The sequence below is a fragment of the Leucoraja erinacea genome, chromosome 30 (assembly GCF_028641065.1).
Source record: "Leucoraja erinacea ecotype New England chromosome 30, Leri_hhj_1, whole genome shotgun sequence".
Taxonomy (NCBI): Eukaryota; Metazoa; Chordata; class Chondrichthyes; order Rajiformes; family Rajidae; genus Leucoraja; species Leucoraja erinaceus.
The window spans coordinates 21657381-21673332 of record NC_073406.1 but is presented as its reverse complement, the minus strand read 5'-3'; the positions used below and the strand labels follow the sequence as shown (position 1 = coordinate 21673332).

Genomic DNA, 15952 nt, shown 5'->3' with positions numbered 1-15952 from the left:
TAAACGCAGTGTCTTTTATCAATTAAAATAATGAATTGATTGAAATATACAGCGTGGAAACAGGCACTTCAGCCCACCAAGTCCATGCAGACCATCAATCACCCATTCACACTAGTTCTATGTTATCCTACGTTTGCATGCACTCCCAGCACACTGTGCCACTTTGAATGTTTAGTTTAGCTTTAGAGATACAATATCGAAACAGGCCCTTCGGCCCATGCTGCCCAACGATCACCAGTGCATTAGTTCTATCCTACACACTAGGGAAAATTTACAGAACCCAATTAACCTACAAACCTGTACGTCTTTGGAGTGTGGAAGGAAACCACCGGTGAGGACCTGGAGAAAACCCACGCGGTCACGGGGAGAACGTCCAAACTCTGTACAGACAGCACCCGAGATCAGGATCAAACCCGGCTCTCTGGCGCTGAGAGGCAACAGCTCCACCAGATATGCCGCCCAAATAATTCCTCCATCTCTCTTGTTGAAGGGGATATCATAAGTTACAATTTACAAGTCAAAAATAGTGCGCCACTGTGCCACCCAAAATTATTGCTTGAAGAATTCTCCGGATGCCTACTCCCGACATTATACATGGATGAAGTGTAAATAAAAAGGCAATTTTATCTTCGATATGCTCTGGTTGTAGTTTTATTGTTACTTCATTCACTAAACATGTCGGAGCGGCAGCTTACCCTACACAGAATTAGATATCTCTTTTACACGTCTATGCTATACAGCAAATGGATTATAATTAGTACAAATACATGAAATATTTACATTTAAGTCTTTATACCTCAAGCTTGGTTCAACATATATTTACAAAATAAAAATTATGAATGTGTAGCCACCCTTATGAAGTATAATAAATAATATACAGTGTTGATGCACTCCTCTGAAGGATCAGGTGTTGATAGGAAGCACAATAAAGCAATCCAAACTAAAATATTATCTCGAGCTACCTTGGATTGTGGTTAACCAGCCACAGACTAAAGTTAAAGTAAAAACACACAGGTAAACAGATCACATTCAGTACATTCAGTAAACCTACCAACAGCAGCTATGATATCTTCCTTTTCACTGGCCTTGCTTCCTCGTTTTATTTTGAGCGAGACTGCGCAACTCATTCATTCACACAAGTTGAATTTCAAGTTAATTAAAAAAAGGACAAAATCAAAAATCTACAAAGTAATTTCCTCTCCGCATGACTTCCAATAAATAACGTGCGATTGAAGTGTTTTCAATGGCTACCATGTAGCTGAAGTATCAGTGGAGATCTGACCACTTCTTTAACTCGGCAAGTCAGGCAGCATCTCTGGAGAACATTGATCGGTGACATTTTGGGTCGGGACCCGAAACATCACCTATTCATGTTCTCCAGAGACGCTGTGTGTGTCGGAAGGAACTGCAGATTCTGGTTTACACCGAAGATAGACACTATATGCTTCCTGACCCACTTAGTTCTAGCATTTTCTCTCTTCTACAGAGATGCTGCTTCACCCGCTAAGATACTCCAGCAATTTGTGTCTTTTTTTCGTAAACCAGCCTCTGCAGTTCCTTGTTTCCACATTTGACCAGTGGGTTATATGATTTACACTTCTTGTTTTACAATGTAAAATAAACCAATGTTACCATTAGGTTTGTTTGATGAATAGTGCTAACTTGGAATATTATTAAGCAGAAAAATAAAAAAGACATTAAAAATAAAAATTCTATCTTTCTTGGAACCGTTTTCTTCCTTCCCGCCACAAAAACCAAGTGGCTGTGACAATTTCACACCCCAAGGGGCAGCATGATGAGAGGGTACACAAAATCCCACAGCTATTTTTCGATTTTCCAGCATCTGCAGTTCCTTCTTAAACAGCAATTTGTATTCTCTTTTGTAACAACGACTTCCTTAAGTGTGCAACTTACCGCAAACAAATCTTTAAAAAATAGTGCATTTTGTTATGCACTAGCTAACAATGACACAGAATATAGTGGGGGGAGGGGGGGAGATGAAGGGAGGACATCTTTGCTCTGATAAAACTATTATACACCCTTTAAGATACAAACGGATAACAGATTCTGGGCTCCTGAATGAAACTGGATCTTCAATCTGAAACTAGCTGTTAAGACCATGTAAAGTTTATAAAATGTGAATATATACTTCTACTAAACTTGAGATTGGCAGAAGATAAAGGAAAGGATTTCTGTTTAGTAAAGTGAACATAATCAGGTATGTTTTAAATCAATCCACTATCTTACTTTTCTCACCCAATCTAACATCATTGCAGGTTAAATAACTCTTTTTGGAACATGTACGAATATATTGGTATTATTTATTTGGTAAATCTAATTAAACTATAGAAGTAAAATAGACCCTGATTTATCAAACTATTGATTTAATTTAATAAGATTCAATATTTAAAAAAGTCATGGTTATAAAATATTGGAAGCATTATTATTTATGTTGGTGTGAACACTACGCGGGCATGGTGGGATATTACTGCGTCTCTAATAGAAATGTATATGTTATCAATGCAGCTCTTCATTGATTTATTTGCACTCCTGCAGAACTCATGTTGTTCACCCAGGAGGCAGCTGGAAACAGGGAAAAAATGTAAGACATTCAAATGCCATTTCATGCGTCCAGTGAAGTCCTCCAGCTCACTAATCCTGCATGTTTAATTCATGCCTGTTGCTGCTTATCACCTTCAGACCAAGAATGGGAACCTGAGGTACAACCTCAGCATGCTGCAATGGGTTTAAATATCCAGTGGCTCAGTGCATGGAAGTTGAGCAGTCTTATTTTTCAGGCATTGAAGCAATCACTGACCATTATATGGTACAATTATTTGTCCCAATCGACTCTGCTGTTGCCTATGCTCTGGAGGTTGCTTAGCCTCTGGCACAGACAGCTCACTGAATGTTCTGTAGGCTGGCTGGCTTCAGACACCCAATGCATTGAGTCAACGAGACAAGCTTACTTCATTTGCCTTGCGTTCTTCACACCACGTGTGCTGCAATGGATTACATCTACAAAACCTTGCACAGACGCCGGCTGTCATTCTGCAGTCAAAGACTCGGCGACATATTTGCTCAATTTTACCAGCTTCTAGTTTCATGTCATCTATTTTACTTTGGAGACTGTAATGTAAAAGCTATCCCTTTCATTCCTTCATCGAGACTTGACCAATTTTAATGCAAGTCTCATGAGGAAATACTTCTGAGGTACGGGGACATATAGAATGTCTTGACAGAAATAAAGCAAAATACTATTTCACCTTAAGCAAAGCCTGCAACATAAAAAAGGGATTAATTTAAACTATAAAATAACGTGCTTGTGTTTTCAAGGGGTAGGTTCATTATGCGCACTAATCTACGTTTAGCAGGTTCGAATGTGACCGCGGGCACTTGTACCGTTACATCAGTGAACACCATGATCTGTAGGTTTGCCGGCCTCAGTCATGCTCTCCTGTCCATTCAGGAGGTTTCTGTAGCTTAGACAAAGGGCCCAAGGCCAATTAAACATGAAGCTGGGTGGACTGGAGATATGGTGACACATTTAGGCGTCTTGAGATAAATGCTTAAAAAGATAGACACAAATAGTCTTCTTCTGTGCCCTAATCCATCTGTGAGCCCAATGCTTAATTACAGGTCCACAGGTAATGTACATTAAAGGTATCCAAGCATTGATGATGAGTGCATTGAAGGACATAATGCGATCCATTCACATTAGTTATGTTCCATCTGAATGGATTTGATATTGGAGTTGGATATTATTATTTGATTTACTGGGTTTACAGAATTTATCGATATGCGTATTCCCTGTTAAACAAGCACCAGATGCTGTACGTATCGATTCCCTGATGCTTCCAGACTAATAAAAATAAATATGCACTTGTCTTCAACCTTTCTACGATGGATCATTTCAATTATAAGTTCAACTTTTAAAAAAGCTGGTGATAGCAGGTAAAGTCAAGCTAGAATTTATGGAATCGGATACTAATTAAGGATTGAAAATCCAGTTTCTAGGATTAGACAAGAGTGTTGTTTCTCAGGTTCAGAGCAAAGATTGAACTGGGATTGGAGCAGAAGAAAACAAAACTGTAAAAAGTGCACCATAAAAGTGAGGTTGGCAAATTCCAAGCGAATTACCAAAACAACTTCCATCCCGGTAACTCTTGTAGTAAACAATTCAATCACAATGGCCCCTCCCTCATTACCCTAAAATGTTCAAAATATTTCCTTCATTTCTACTCAAGTAAATCAGTGCCGATCAGTAACTAAAGCAGCTTGGTCTCCCGATAATTGTTCCATGAAAGTCCAGTTGACAACATCACAGGATCCATTTTGATCAAACGCTACCGTGGAAATCATGACCTTCAGTGACATAAGAAAAAGTGCATACATACTGTACGATAATTAGCAGTGATGTGGGTCTGTTAACTACACTTGGCCATAAATGCTCAGTGAAGTCAAGTTCCATTGTCTGTGTCAATACTGGGGAAATGTGAGTCACACAGAAAGCATTGTAGGTGGTTGTATTGCAATTCCTTATCTGGCAACAATCAGGCAATTAACGTCCTACAATGAATGGAGGGCTTTGAACCTGTCATGAAGCCAAAGTCATGAGCCAGATACACTTCCCTGCCACAACAGTTTAGCAGGATGCCACAATATTGCCAAGCCCTGAATGTTTCTACCTTTTGAAGAATGAACATGTACCATTCTGTTTTCATGTCATTCATTGCAATGCCCTCAGCCTATATATCCTCAGTGATGGAGTATCTCCAATATCATTTTTTGTTTCAATCAGTCGTTAGGCAGCTATGCAAGTTGGAGGGATTGCTTTTGGCGATACATTCAAGGGGGGGAGGGGGCAAATGCAAAGAGATTTGAGAAATACTGGAATGCAATTGCCTGATCGGTGGCCAGCTTGTCACATGCTGGGTTTGGGAGAAGGCATTTGGCAAGTGATGCGTGGGTGATACCTGAAGGATTCTTCATTGACCAGGGAGACAATAAATAGGTTGTGAAAATTTGGGAAAGAATATGAATGTGTGAAGACAGGGGGATAATCTGCAACAAACCCAGCTCCCAGCTAAACTGTCAAGGCGGCAACTCTTTGAAGAACATCTCATGACATCTCCAAACCCAGAACCTCGGCCTTGAAACATCTGCCTTGCATTCACTCAGTTAGATCCAGGTACAGATTTGTACCTTCAATGAAACCCTGGTCCAACTTTGTATCCTGTTGCTTTCTAAGTTGCCTCTTCCTTTCAGAATAGTAGCTTAAGCTGCAGGTTACTCAGCAAGACAAGGGGATGGCAGTGGATAAGCACCTTAATGCGACTTAGCAGATTTAAAAAACAACGTTGTTTCTGGGACATGTGCGAGTATGAGGGAAATGCAGCTTGGTGCATGAGTTGCGGAGCATTTCCAGTTCCCCATTTGGCGTGGCGGTCAGCTATTTCAGGACATTCCTCCCGACCCGCGATGACTACCCTCCAAAGAACACTCCCTCACTGAAATAACACAGGCATCTTTTCAACAAGCCTCAGTCACATACATGCATTGCCGGCCAAGTCCAGCCGTTGCGTACAGAGAGGCCCATGGCAAACATGTCCCTGTAGGTAGGCACTCAAGCACACTCAAAGCAAACATGGACAGGGCAAGGAGAGCCCCAACACCCCAGCTTCTGTGTGGACAGTGGCGTAGAACTTCGATTGTTTTCCCTGGTAGTTCTCAGTGCTATCCTGCAACGCCACTGATTAGCGAGTCATATGTTAAAAGTGAGTCATCTGTTCAAAGCCGCTCGCTTTCTCATCATGTGTAGAGGGACAATGTTTCCCCAGAATGAGTCTCACCCTCTACCACACTAGACCAGCGTAATCCCGCCAAGTTCACAGCTGCTGCCTCCCTGGTAACTGCAACATTCCCAAGTACCGGGGATCAGGAAACAATATTCCAGCACACACGCACAACCCTGTTCCTGAAAGGAACAGCTACCCTATAACATCACTCATCGGGCAGGAGTCTGCCCCTCTCTGTCCTGCCTCAACTTACAGCCTGGTGCCAGTTGTGGTTATCATGCAGTCACAGTCACAGTCCAGAGGCTGCATTTCGCTAGGGAGCACAGACAATGACATCCTACAGACACGAGAGAAACAGCAGGAGAGTGGAGGGAAGTGGTTAATCGTGCTGGCACTCGACTAGTTTACAACATGCTACTACCAGATTGGGACGGATGTAACGGAAAAGCATTCTGTGAACTAGAAAATAAAAAAAGGTGCTCAGACAGAGGTTAAGCCACAGGTCTACATGTACGGGAGAAATAGTCAAGGATCACAAAGGGTAACAGCAACACTTGAATGTTCAGAGGGCAAGTCAGAATATCCACGTCATTTCTTGCTCTCCGCAGAAGGTTGGCCTTCACACTGTCGGTTGCCCTGAACGTCTTCGAGCGAGTTTCGACCTAAAGGGAAGAAAAAAATCAACATTAATTTAACTAATGTGAAGGCACTGGCCCATTATAGAAAATCGAAAAGCACCAGTAACTTGCATTTATTGAGCGATGTTTATGTTATAAAACATACCAAGGCACTTTCAGGAATCTTAAGAAATTAAGTCAACTTCAGTGCAGTGCAGCGTAGGTTCACGAGATTGATCTCTGGGATGGCGGGACTGCCATATGAGGAAAGATTGAAAAGACTAGGCTTGTATTCGCTGGAGTTTAGAAGGATGAGGGGGATCTTATAGAAACATATACAATTATAAAAGGACTGGACAAGCTAGATGCAGGAAAAATGTTCCCAATGTTGGGCGAGTTCAGAACCAGGGGCCACAGTCTTAGAATAAAGGGGAGGTCATTTAAAACTGAGGTGAGAAAAAAACTTTTTCACCCACAGAGTTGAGAATTTGTGGAATTCCCTGCCACAGAGGGCAGTGGAGGCCAAATCACTGGATGGATTTAAGAGAGAGTTAGATAGAGCTCTAGGGGCTAGTGGAGTCAAGGGATATGGGGAGAAGGCAGGCACGGGTTTTTGATTGAGGAACGATCAGCCATGATCACATTGAATGGCGGTGCTGGCTCGAAGGGCCGAATGGCCTCCTCCTGCACCTATTACATTAGTTTTACTTTTATATAATTGTTGATTGTAATATGTATGAGCAATGAAAAGGGGTTACCTGGCAAACATCTAAATTACTACTCTGGAATTTTAGGAATAAAGCTAAATGCAACTGATGAAACTTTGTCAGAAATAAACAGAACTATATTGATTTTTAAAATGTGAACAGGCATCACTGCTCACTAACATTCTTTACATTTCCAGTCCTGTTTAAGGTATCGACTGGGAACTGATTAAACGTCAAAGGTCAGGTCTGCCATTTATAATCGATAAATCTGGGCATGGTCACTGCCCTGACTCATCACAGTAGCAAGGTCACCATCGAAAGAAAGGAAAAGATTACAAGGAGACAAAATGTGTAGGGAGGAACTGCAGATGCTGGTTTGAACCGAAGAAAGACACAAAAAGCTGGAGTAACTCAGCGAGTCAGGCAGCGTCTCTGGAGAGAAGGAATGGGTGACGTTTCGGGTCGTGACCGTCAGAGATACTGCGCGTCCCGCTGAGGTACTCCAGCTTATTGAGTCTATCTAAAATTGGGAGAATTCAATATTCATGCCCTCCGGATGCAGGCTCCCCAAGCGGAATATGAGGTGCTGTTCCTCCAATTTCCGGTGTTGCTCACTCTGGCAATGTAGGAGACCCAGGACAGAGAGGTCGGATTGGGAATGGGAGGGGAAGATGAAGTGCTGAGCCACCGGGTCAGGTCAGGTAGGTTCCACTCCCCCGTGTGTACAGGACACACGATTAAAGGGATCCACCGTAACATGGAAATAACATGGAATGTTCAGTGCAAGATGAATTCCAGTAAAGTTCGATCAAAGATAATCCGAAGGGTGCGGACCGAGCGGGAGTGAGGTGTTCGGCGAAACGATCGCCCAACCTCCGCTTAGTCTCACCGATGTCTGGAGGTGTGGGTTTTCACACTTCTGTACCTCTTGCGTGATGGGAGAGGGCAGAAGAGGGAGTGGCTTGGTTGTGACTCGTCCATGATGATGCTGCTGGCTTTGCCGAGGCAGCATGTGATGTCAACGGAGTCACTAGAAAGGAGGTTGGTCTGTGTGACGGTTTGGGCAGTGTTGACGATTCTCTGTAATTTCTTGCGGATTTGGATGGAGCTGTTCCCAAACCACGATGCGATGCATCTCGATAAAATGCTTTCTACAGCGCATCTGTAGAAGTTGATCAGAGTTGTTGGTTGGGGAGATGATGAACTTCCAAAGCCTTCTAAGGAAGTAGTTGGTGTGTTTTGGAAGTAGTTGGAAGAAGTTGGTGTGTTTTCTTGGCTATTGCTTCAATAAGGCTGGTATTTTGAAGAGGTTCTCCTACTCTCTTCACTGGAAGTTCCACGAGTGCCTCTCTCACTGCTCCCTCTCTGCCTACTACTGCTCTAACCACCTTCTTACTCCTGACCTCACCGCCCCCCCCCACCTCCTTACATAGACAATCTCCCCCTCCCCTCTCACTCCTGAGCCGCAACATCAACCACCCCTCTGCCTGGAGATGCTGGTTTATACCAAAGATAGACATGAAGTGCTGGAGTAACTCAGCGGGTCAGGCAGCATCTCTAGAGAAAAGGGATGGGTGAAGTTTCGGGTCGGCATCCTTCTTTAGCCAATGTCATGAAGGACCAAACCACCCTGGCCACGCTCTCATCTCGTTCCTACCATCGGAAGGAAGGTGCAGGAGTCTGAAGCCCATGACCTGTGGAATTCTCTGCCTGGTCTGTGGAATTCTCTGAGACCGGTGGAGGCCGGTTCTCTGGATGCTTTCAAGAGAGCTAGTTAGGGCTCTTAAAAATAGCGGAGTCAGGGGATATGGGGAGAAGGCAGGAACGGGGTACTGATTGGGGATGATCAGCCATGATCACATTGAATGGCGGTGCTGGCTCGAAGGGCCAAATGGCCTACTGCACCTATTGTCTATTGACCTCCAGGTTCTAGAACAGCTTCATCAGGCTCTAGAGCAGGACAGAACACTAACTTTAACTGTGCATTACTGTGGACTGTAGTTGGTTGCACCTAGGGGGTTTTGTCAGTACAAATGACAATTCAACACCATTGATTCTCTGCCCAGCCCTGCAAATTCTTCCTTGTTAATACTTATTATATAGCTTCCTTTACAATGCCAAATTCTCTGGTAGTGCATCATCAGTTAGCAACTGTCAATTAATTGTTTCTCCATTAATAATAAGAAGAACATTGCCCAACAATTGCAACAATGAGTTACTCCCTGTAACTCCAGGGAAGACTTTAATAGACATTGCCAGAAGATGAGTCATTGATGACATCAAAGTAGAGATGGTTGGAAATTGTAGGAAGGAACTGCAGATGCATGTTTAAACCAAAGATAGACGCAAAATGCTGGAGAAACTCAGTGGGACAGGCAGCATCTCTGGAGAGAATGACTGGGTGACGGTTTGGGTCGAGACCCTTCTTCAGACTAGTCAGGGGAAAGGGAAATGAGAGATATAGACAGTGATGTAGAGAGATATAGAACGAATAAATGAAAGATATGCAAAAAAAAGGAACGATCAAGTTCCGAGGAATTAACATCACCAGCAATTTGTCCTGGACCAGTCTCATCGAAGCAATGGCCAAGGAAATACAGAACATCTCTACTTCCTTTGAAGGCTTAGAAGTTCGACATGTCCCCAACAACCCTTACCAACTTCCACTGGGGGATAGAAAGCATCTCATCGTGATGCATCACGTCCTAGATTGGGAACAAGTCTATCCCAGATTACAAGAAATTGCAGAGAGTTGTGGATCAGACCATCAGGCACAAAGCATCCTTCCTTCCATTGGCTCCATCTATGTGTCAAGGCACGGCCAGCAGCAAAATCAAGGACCAGTCTCACCCCGGTCATTCCCCCTTCTCTCATCTCTCATCAGGCCAGAGGTACAGAGGTTTGAAAACCCATACTTCCAGATTCAGGAACAGTTTCTTCCCAGCTGTTATCAGGCAACTGAACCGTCCTCTTGCCAACTAGAGAGTAGTCCTGACTTCCCATTTACCTCATTGGAGACCTTTGATATATCTTTAATCAGAATCTAATGTTGTATCTTGCACTGAATGTTGTACTCATTATCTTTTATCTGTGCATTGCGGACAGCTTCATTGCATTCCTGTATAGTCTTTCCTCCGACTGGATAGCACACAAACAAAAGCTTTTCACTGTACCTCGGTACACGTGACAAAAATGAACTGAGAAAAATGTAACTGATGCATAAACTGATGCATTACCTGATTGAACCGGCCAGCAGTGGATTAAAAGCATACAACCAGTCATACATATCCTTGTCATTGCTTGCTTGCAGCAGGATTCCACGATGCTTTGTGCACACTGCAAATGTATTAGCCGTCTGAGAAGGGAAAAATAATCATATGGTTATTTCCAAGAATCTCCAAACTCAAACGGTTTTGATTTCTTAAGAGTTCCAGCTGTGAATCAAGAACAAGGAGTGTTGCAACATTGAACATGGAATAAATAAATGTTTCCTCACAACCAACTTTCACTTCTGCTTCATTTTTCTTTTGCAGATGAAAAACAAGTTTCATTTATAAGTTGGCCTCAACATAGGGACATATCCCACACGATTTTTAAATCAGTCTCCGGGCCACAAAGGGAGATATTAATGCAGAGGAAAGCAGTATTTTTTTAGGAATTACTAAAAGGGATAGCGAGACGCTGAGATTCCTTGAGAGATTTTTTTATCTTAAGCCAAGTGGTGAATCTCTGGAACTCTCTGCCACAGAGGGTAGTTGAGGCCAGTTCATTGGCTATATTTAAGAGGGAGTTAGATGTGGCCCTTGTGGCTAAAGGGATCAGGGGATATGGTGAGAAGGCAGGTACGGGATACTGAGTTGGATGATCAGCCATGATCATATTGAATGGCGGTGCAGGCTCGAAGGGCCGAATGGCCTACTCCTGCACCTATTTTCTATGCATCTATGCCAAGTAGCCAACGTTCATGGGCCTTACCAAGGTGCTGAGTGTTTAGCTGTGACAACTCACTTGCAAGTCCAGGTGTCACAGGTGAGAATCAAAAGAAAGAAAGGTCTTAGTTTGCTATATAATGGGGGTAGCAGCAAAATAGTTAGTTCAGCTGCTGCCTCAGAGGACATAGGTTTAAGGTTTATGGAGGCAGTCTGAGGAAGGGTCTCGACCCAAAATGTCACCCATTCTTTCTCTCCAGAGATGCTGCCTGTCCCGCTGAGTTACTCCATCTTTTTGTGTCTATCTTAGGTTTAACGTTAGACTAGACCAAGTGCAGACCCGTTGGGTCTGTTTCCCCAACGCGCATTTGTGGGGGAGGGGGGGGGGGGGGGAGGGGGGGAGGGGGGGGGAGGGGCTGTGGCATCACACTTTACACTAACCACCCCCCAAACACCCAGGCGGGGGGGAGGGGGTAGAGGGAGACGGGGTGGGAGAGGGGAGGGTGAGAAGAGGGGAGGGAGGGGAGAGGGGGAGGAGGAAAACGGGAGGAGATTTGGGAGGGAGAGGAGAGCAGGGTAGGGGGAGAGAGAGGGGGATGGGAAGGGGGAGGAGAGTGGGGAGTGGGAGGAGAGCGGGGAGGGCTGGAAGGGGGGGGGGGAAAGAGGGGTAGCGGGGACTGGTGCAAGAGAGAGGGGAAGGGGGGGGGGGGAGGAGGGGGTGGGAGGGGAGGAGAGGGAGAGGGGTGGGAGAGGAGGAGAGGGAGATGGAGAGGGAGAGAGAGGGGGGGAAGGGGAGGAGGAGAGTGGGGTGGGGGAGGGGGGGAGAGAGAGGGGGGGAGAGAGGTGGGGGAGGGGAGAGAGGGAGGAGGGGGAGGTGGGAGGGGAAGGAGGAGGGAGAGGGGGAAGGGGAGAGAGGGGGAAGAGTGTCGAGGGAGGGGGAGAGTGGTAGGGGGGGGGGGGAAAGAGTGGGATGGGAGGGGGAGAGGGGTAGGGGGGAGAGAGGGGGAATAGTGGTGAGGGAGGGGGGGTAAGAGTGCGGAAGAGGGGCAGAGGGGTAGGGGGAGTGGTGGAAGAGGCAGAGATAGGTAGGGGGAGAGGTGGGGGGAGAGAGGGTTGTGGGTACATGGAACGAGTTGCCAGAGGAGGTAGTTGAGGCGGGTACTATAGCAACACATAACAGGCACTTGGACAGGTACATGGATTGCAAAAGAGACTAGATTCAATGGGACATCTTGGATGGCATAGATGGATGGAAGGGCCTGTTTCCAAGCACTAAGGTTCTATGACTCTAAATCTTGGGATCTTATTAACTGGAAATCATTTGTAAGCTTTAAGTCTTCTCATTGATTGAAAATATTTTGACAGTGAAGCCATATCTGTAGACTGAATATGCCGTTAAAATGTGTGAAAATTCACAAATGGCATTGCTTATCCGTGCACATTCCATTGTGAACAGGTTAAAAGACATTTGGACAGGTGCATGGATAGGCTAAGGATACAAGCTAAATGCGGGTATATTGGGCTAGTTTAGATGGGGCATCTTGGTTGGCATGGGTGAGTTGGGCCGAAGGGTCTGTTCCCGTGCTGTGCGACTGTGTGACTGACCTTCAGCATTGCCTGCTGGTCTTCACTGTACTCCACTTGGGCAGTGGACAGGTTCAGAATTCCTCGCTCCACGGGGTCCTTGTCGCTGTTGTACATGAACACGTAGGGACGCCGGATAGCAACGTAGTGTTTCACCCAAGAATTAGACTGTGGCTCCATGAAGTGCAGGTATCCCTTCTTTGACACCACAGGGCTAAAGCGGGAGAAGAAAAATAAATAAGTGGCGGCTTAACTTCAAAACATTGATCGAATCTTGGAATAGACTGAGGTTGATTAATTTGGGATTAGCAAGAGGCCGTTACCCAGTTCTGATCTCTTCAATGTCAGGAAGAAGGTTCAGGAATTCATTCTTCCCAGCTCTGGCCAAGTATGAGGTTTCCACTCGCGTAACCATAGGGAAGCCATCAAACTCCATGCAGGGACTGGATGATCTAGTGTTGGCATCAGGAGTCCTGTAATGTGAACATGCATTCATTTTAGACGTCAAGCTGGAAACATCAACAATGCACTGCTACTGACGGTGGCTTAGTTTAGAGATACAGCGCGGAAACAGGCCCTTCAGCCCACCGAGTCCGCGCCGACCAGCAATCCCCATACACTAGCACTATCCTACACACTAGGGACAATTTACCTTCTTTACCAAAGCCAATTAACCTACAAACCTGCACATCTTTGTAGTGTTGGAGGAAACCGGAGCACCCGGAGAAAACGCACTGACATCACCGAGTTCCTCAAGCACTTGAGTTTTGTTCCATCATCTGCACTTTGTTATGTCAACAAAATGAAGAATGTTACACTCACACCAACCGCCACACACACACACCCCCACTCACACACACGCATCCATACACACCCACACCACCACACACACACACTCACCGCCACACACACACCCCCACACACACACACACCACCACCACACACACACCCCCACACACACACAGACACCCACACACACACCCCCACACACACCCCCACCCACACACCCCCACGCACACACACACTCACCACACACACCCCCACACCACACCCACACACACAAACACCCCCCACACACACCACACCCACCACCCCCACACACACCCACCCCCACTCACACTCGCCACACACACACCCCGCCACACACACCCCATTCACTCTTCTCCCCTCTCCTGCTGGGCAAAAAATACAAAAGCTTCAATGCACGTCCCATCAGATTCAAGAACAGCTTCTTCCCCCGTTATTGGGCTCTTGAATGGTCCTTTCATGAGCTAAGGATTTATTCCCAATCTCCCAACCTACCTAGTTGTGGTCTTTGTACTTTAAAAAAAATGCACTTTCTCTGTAGCTGTAACACTACATTCTGCACTCTGTCCCCCCCCCCCTTTTTTTTTTACTTCCCATTGTCCTTGGGAATGGTTTGAATATGGTTCAATTTATTCAGATGGCAAAAAACACAAAACATTTCACTTTATTAAGGTACAGGAGACAGGAATAATAAACCAAACCAAATCTCACACCACCCTAATGTGGACATCGGTCCTTTATTGCCGCTGCTGGGCCGTCTCAGCTTTGTTTGAGAGGAGCTTCACCACGGAATTTAAATCCGAGGCTACCATCACCTTCTCACAAGGAAAGTCAGTCAATGCTGACAATGCACACATACCGAAAATGAAAATAACAATAGAAAAGCTGGGAAGTGGAAAGTTAAAACACAGCCACGACTATATCCCATCGTTAACACTGGAAAAGGGAGGTTGATATATTTAGCTGAAGGTCAGCAAGGAAACTTTCTTTCAACAAATGCAAGAAACACAACCAAACTTTATTTGCATGATGAAGCAGTAGCCCTTTGTTTTGAACTTACTTCTGGTCGACCGAGTTACACCTGGAGTCTGCGAGTGACGGGCAGGTGGAGGAAGGGGTCAGTGTGCTGCTGCTGAAGCTGGAGACCGATGCATCGCGACCGATGGGGGAGTTGACATCCGACAGCTGAAACACACAGCAAATGTTAGCAGCCTTCTTCTGCTGCTCAACCCTGACACAGCTAAAAATGTCAAACGTACAGTGAAGCAGGTTCCGGCCCAAAACGTCACCTATCCACGTTCTCCAGACGCTGCTTGACAGCCCCCCCCCCCCACGTTACTCCAGCACTTTGCGTCTTTCTTCGTAAACCAGCATCTGCAGTTCATTGTCTTCAAACACACACTTGGTTTGATGCACAGCAGATCCCCGCCATCTCAAGAAGGCTGAGTTAATTTGTAATCCTCAAATTCCACTGCATTCTCCTCAAAAGGCAAGGAATATTTTTGGTAAATAATATCTTGGCTACAGAATAATATTACTCAATAGGTGGAAATGTTGAAATATCCAATTCCTTGATTTGAACACTGGATGCTTTTTTTCAATGGAGTAACAGGAATCTACACTGCTTAACAGGGGAGCAGTACTACTTTGGGAGTTGCCAAAAGACATGTTCAAAGATAAAGATATTCTATACAAGGTGATGGGCATATCCATCCATCTTCCTATCTATCCACCGACATTCCTACCAGTTTATTTATTTGTCATTCATTCATTCATTCATTCATCTCTCTGCCCGCCCACTTCTTTCTTTTTTTTGGGAGGTGGTGGGGTCTGTTCAAAATATTGAGATAAGTAGGACTTATTACATCCGGCAGAATATTCAACAACGAGACAGATTTTCATAAACTCACTCACCCTCTACATGAACTGATTTGTCAGACATCCTATTTTCTGAAATTTTCCTATTTTCAAAACTAACAGCAATTTCTTTTTCATTTTTGTGCTTCAATAAAATATAGGGGTTTGGAAATTGCATCCCACATTGTTGCGTTTTAGTGTGCTTTCTGATGCAGTTTCAATGAAACATAATAAATGCAATTAAAACTCAGAGAGTCAGTGGTGCAAGTGAGGCAAGGAGTTGGTCACCTGAATGATGCACACTGTTGGATATGGTCCCACTTGTCCTCCCTTCACCTGCTAGTTCAACAAGCCACGCACATGCACATAGATACCACAAACACACACGGAGTGCATGAATCTGTGTGTGGTGTCAGTGTGCGTGTGAACACGGTGTTCTGTGCGTGTGGTGTCAATTGTACGTGCGGTTGTGTGTCCGTGTCCGTGTGTGTGTCCGTGTGTGTGTGTCTGTGTGTGTGTGTGTGTCTGTGTCTGTGTGTCCGTGTGTCCGTGTGTGTGTGTGTGTGTGTGTGTGTGTGTGTGTGTGTGTGTGTGTGTGTGTGTGTGTGTGTGTGTCCGTGTGTGTGTCCGTGTGTGTGTACGTGTGTGTGTGT

General features: G+C 45.0%; 1 protein-coding gene across 13 annotated transcripts in view; it reads right to left on the bottom strand.

Annotated features, from left to right (window-relative positions):
- Window positions 1–635: 635 nt before the first annotated feature.
- kif1b (kinesin family member 1B) overlaps window positions 636–15952 on the bottom strand; it is a 240949-nt gene continuing 225632 nt past the window's right edge. For all 13 annotated transcript variants that reach the window (XM_055659646.1, XM_055659650.1, XM_055659647.1 and 10 more), the window contains 5 exons: window positions 14503–14627; window positions 12959–13108; window positions 12657–12849; window positions 10359–10477; window positions 636–6460 (listed from right to left, as the gene is read on the bottom strand). In XM_055659646.1, coding sequence (XP_055515621.1) covers window positions 6418–6460; window positions 10359–10477; window positions 12657–12849; window positions 12959–13108; window positions 14503–14627 — 630 coding nt within the window. In that variant the 3' untranslated portion in view covers window positions 636–6417. The remainder of the gene's footprint in view (window positions 6461–10358; window positions 10478–12656; window positions 12850–12958; window positions 13109–14502; window positions 14628–15952) is intronic.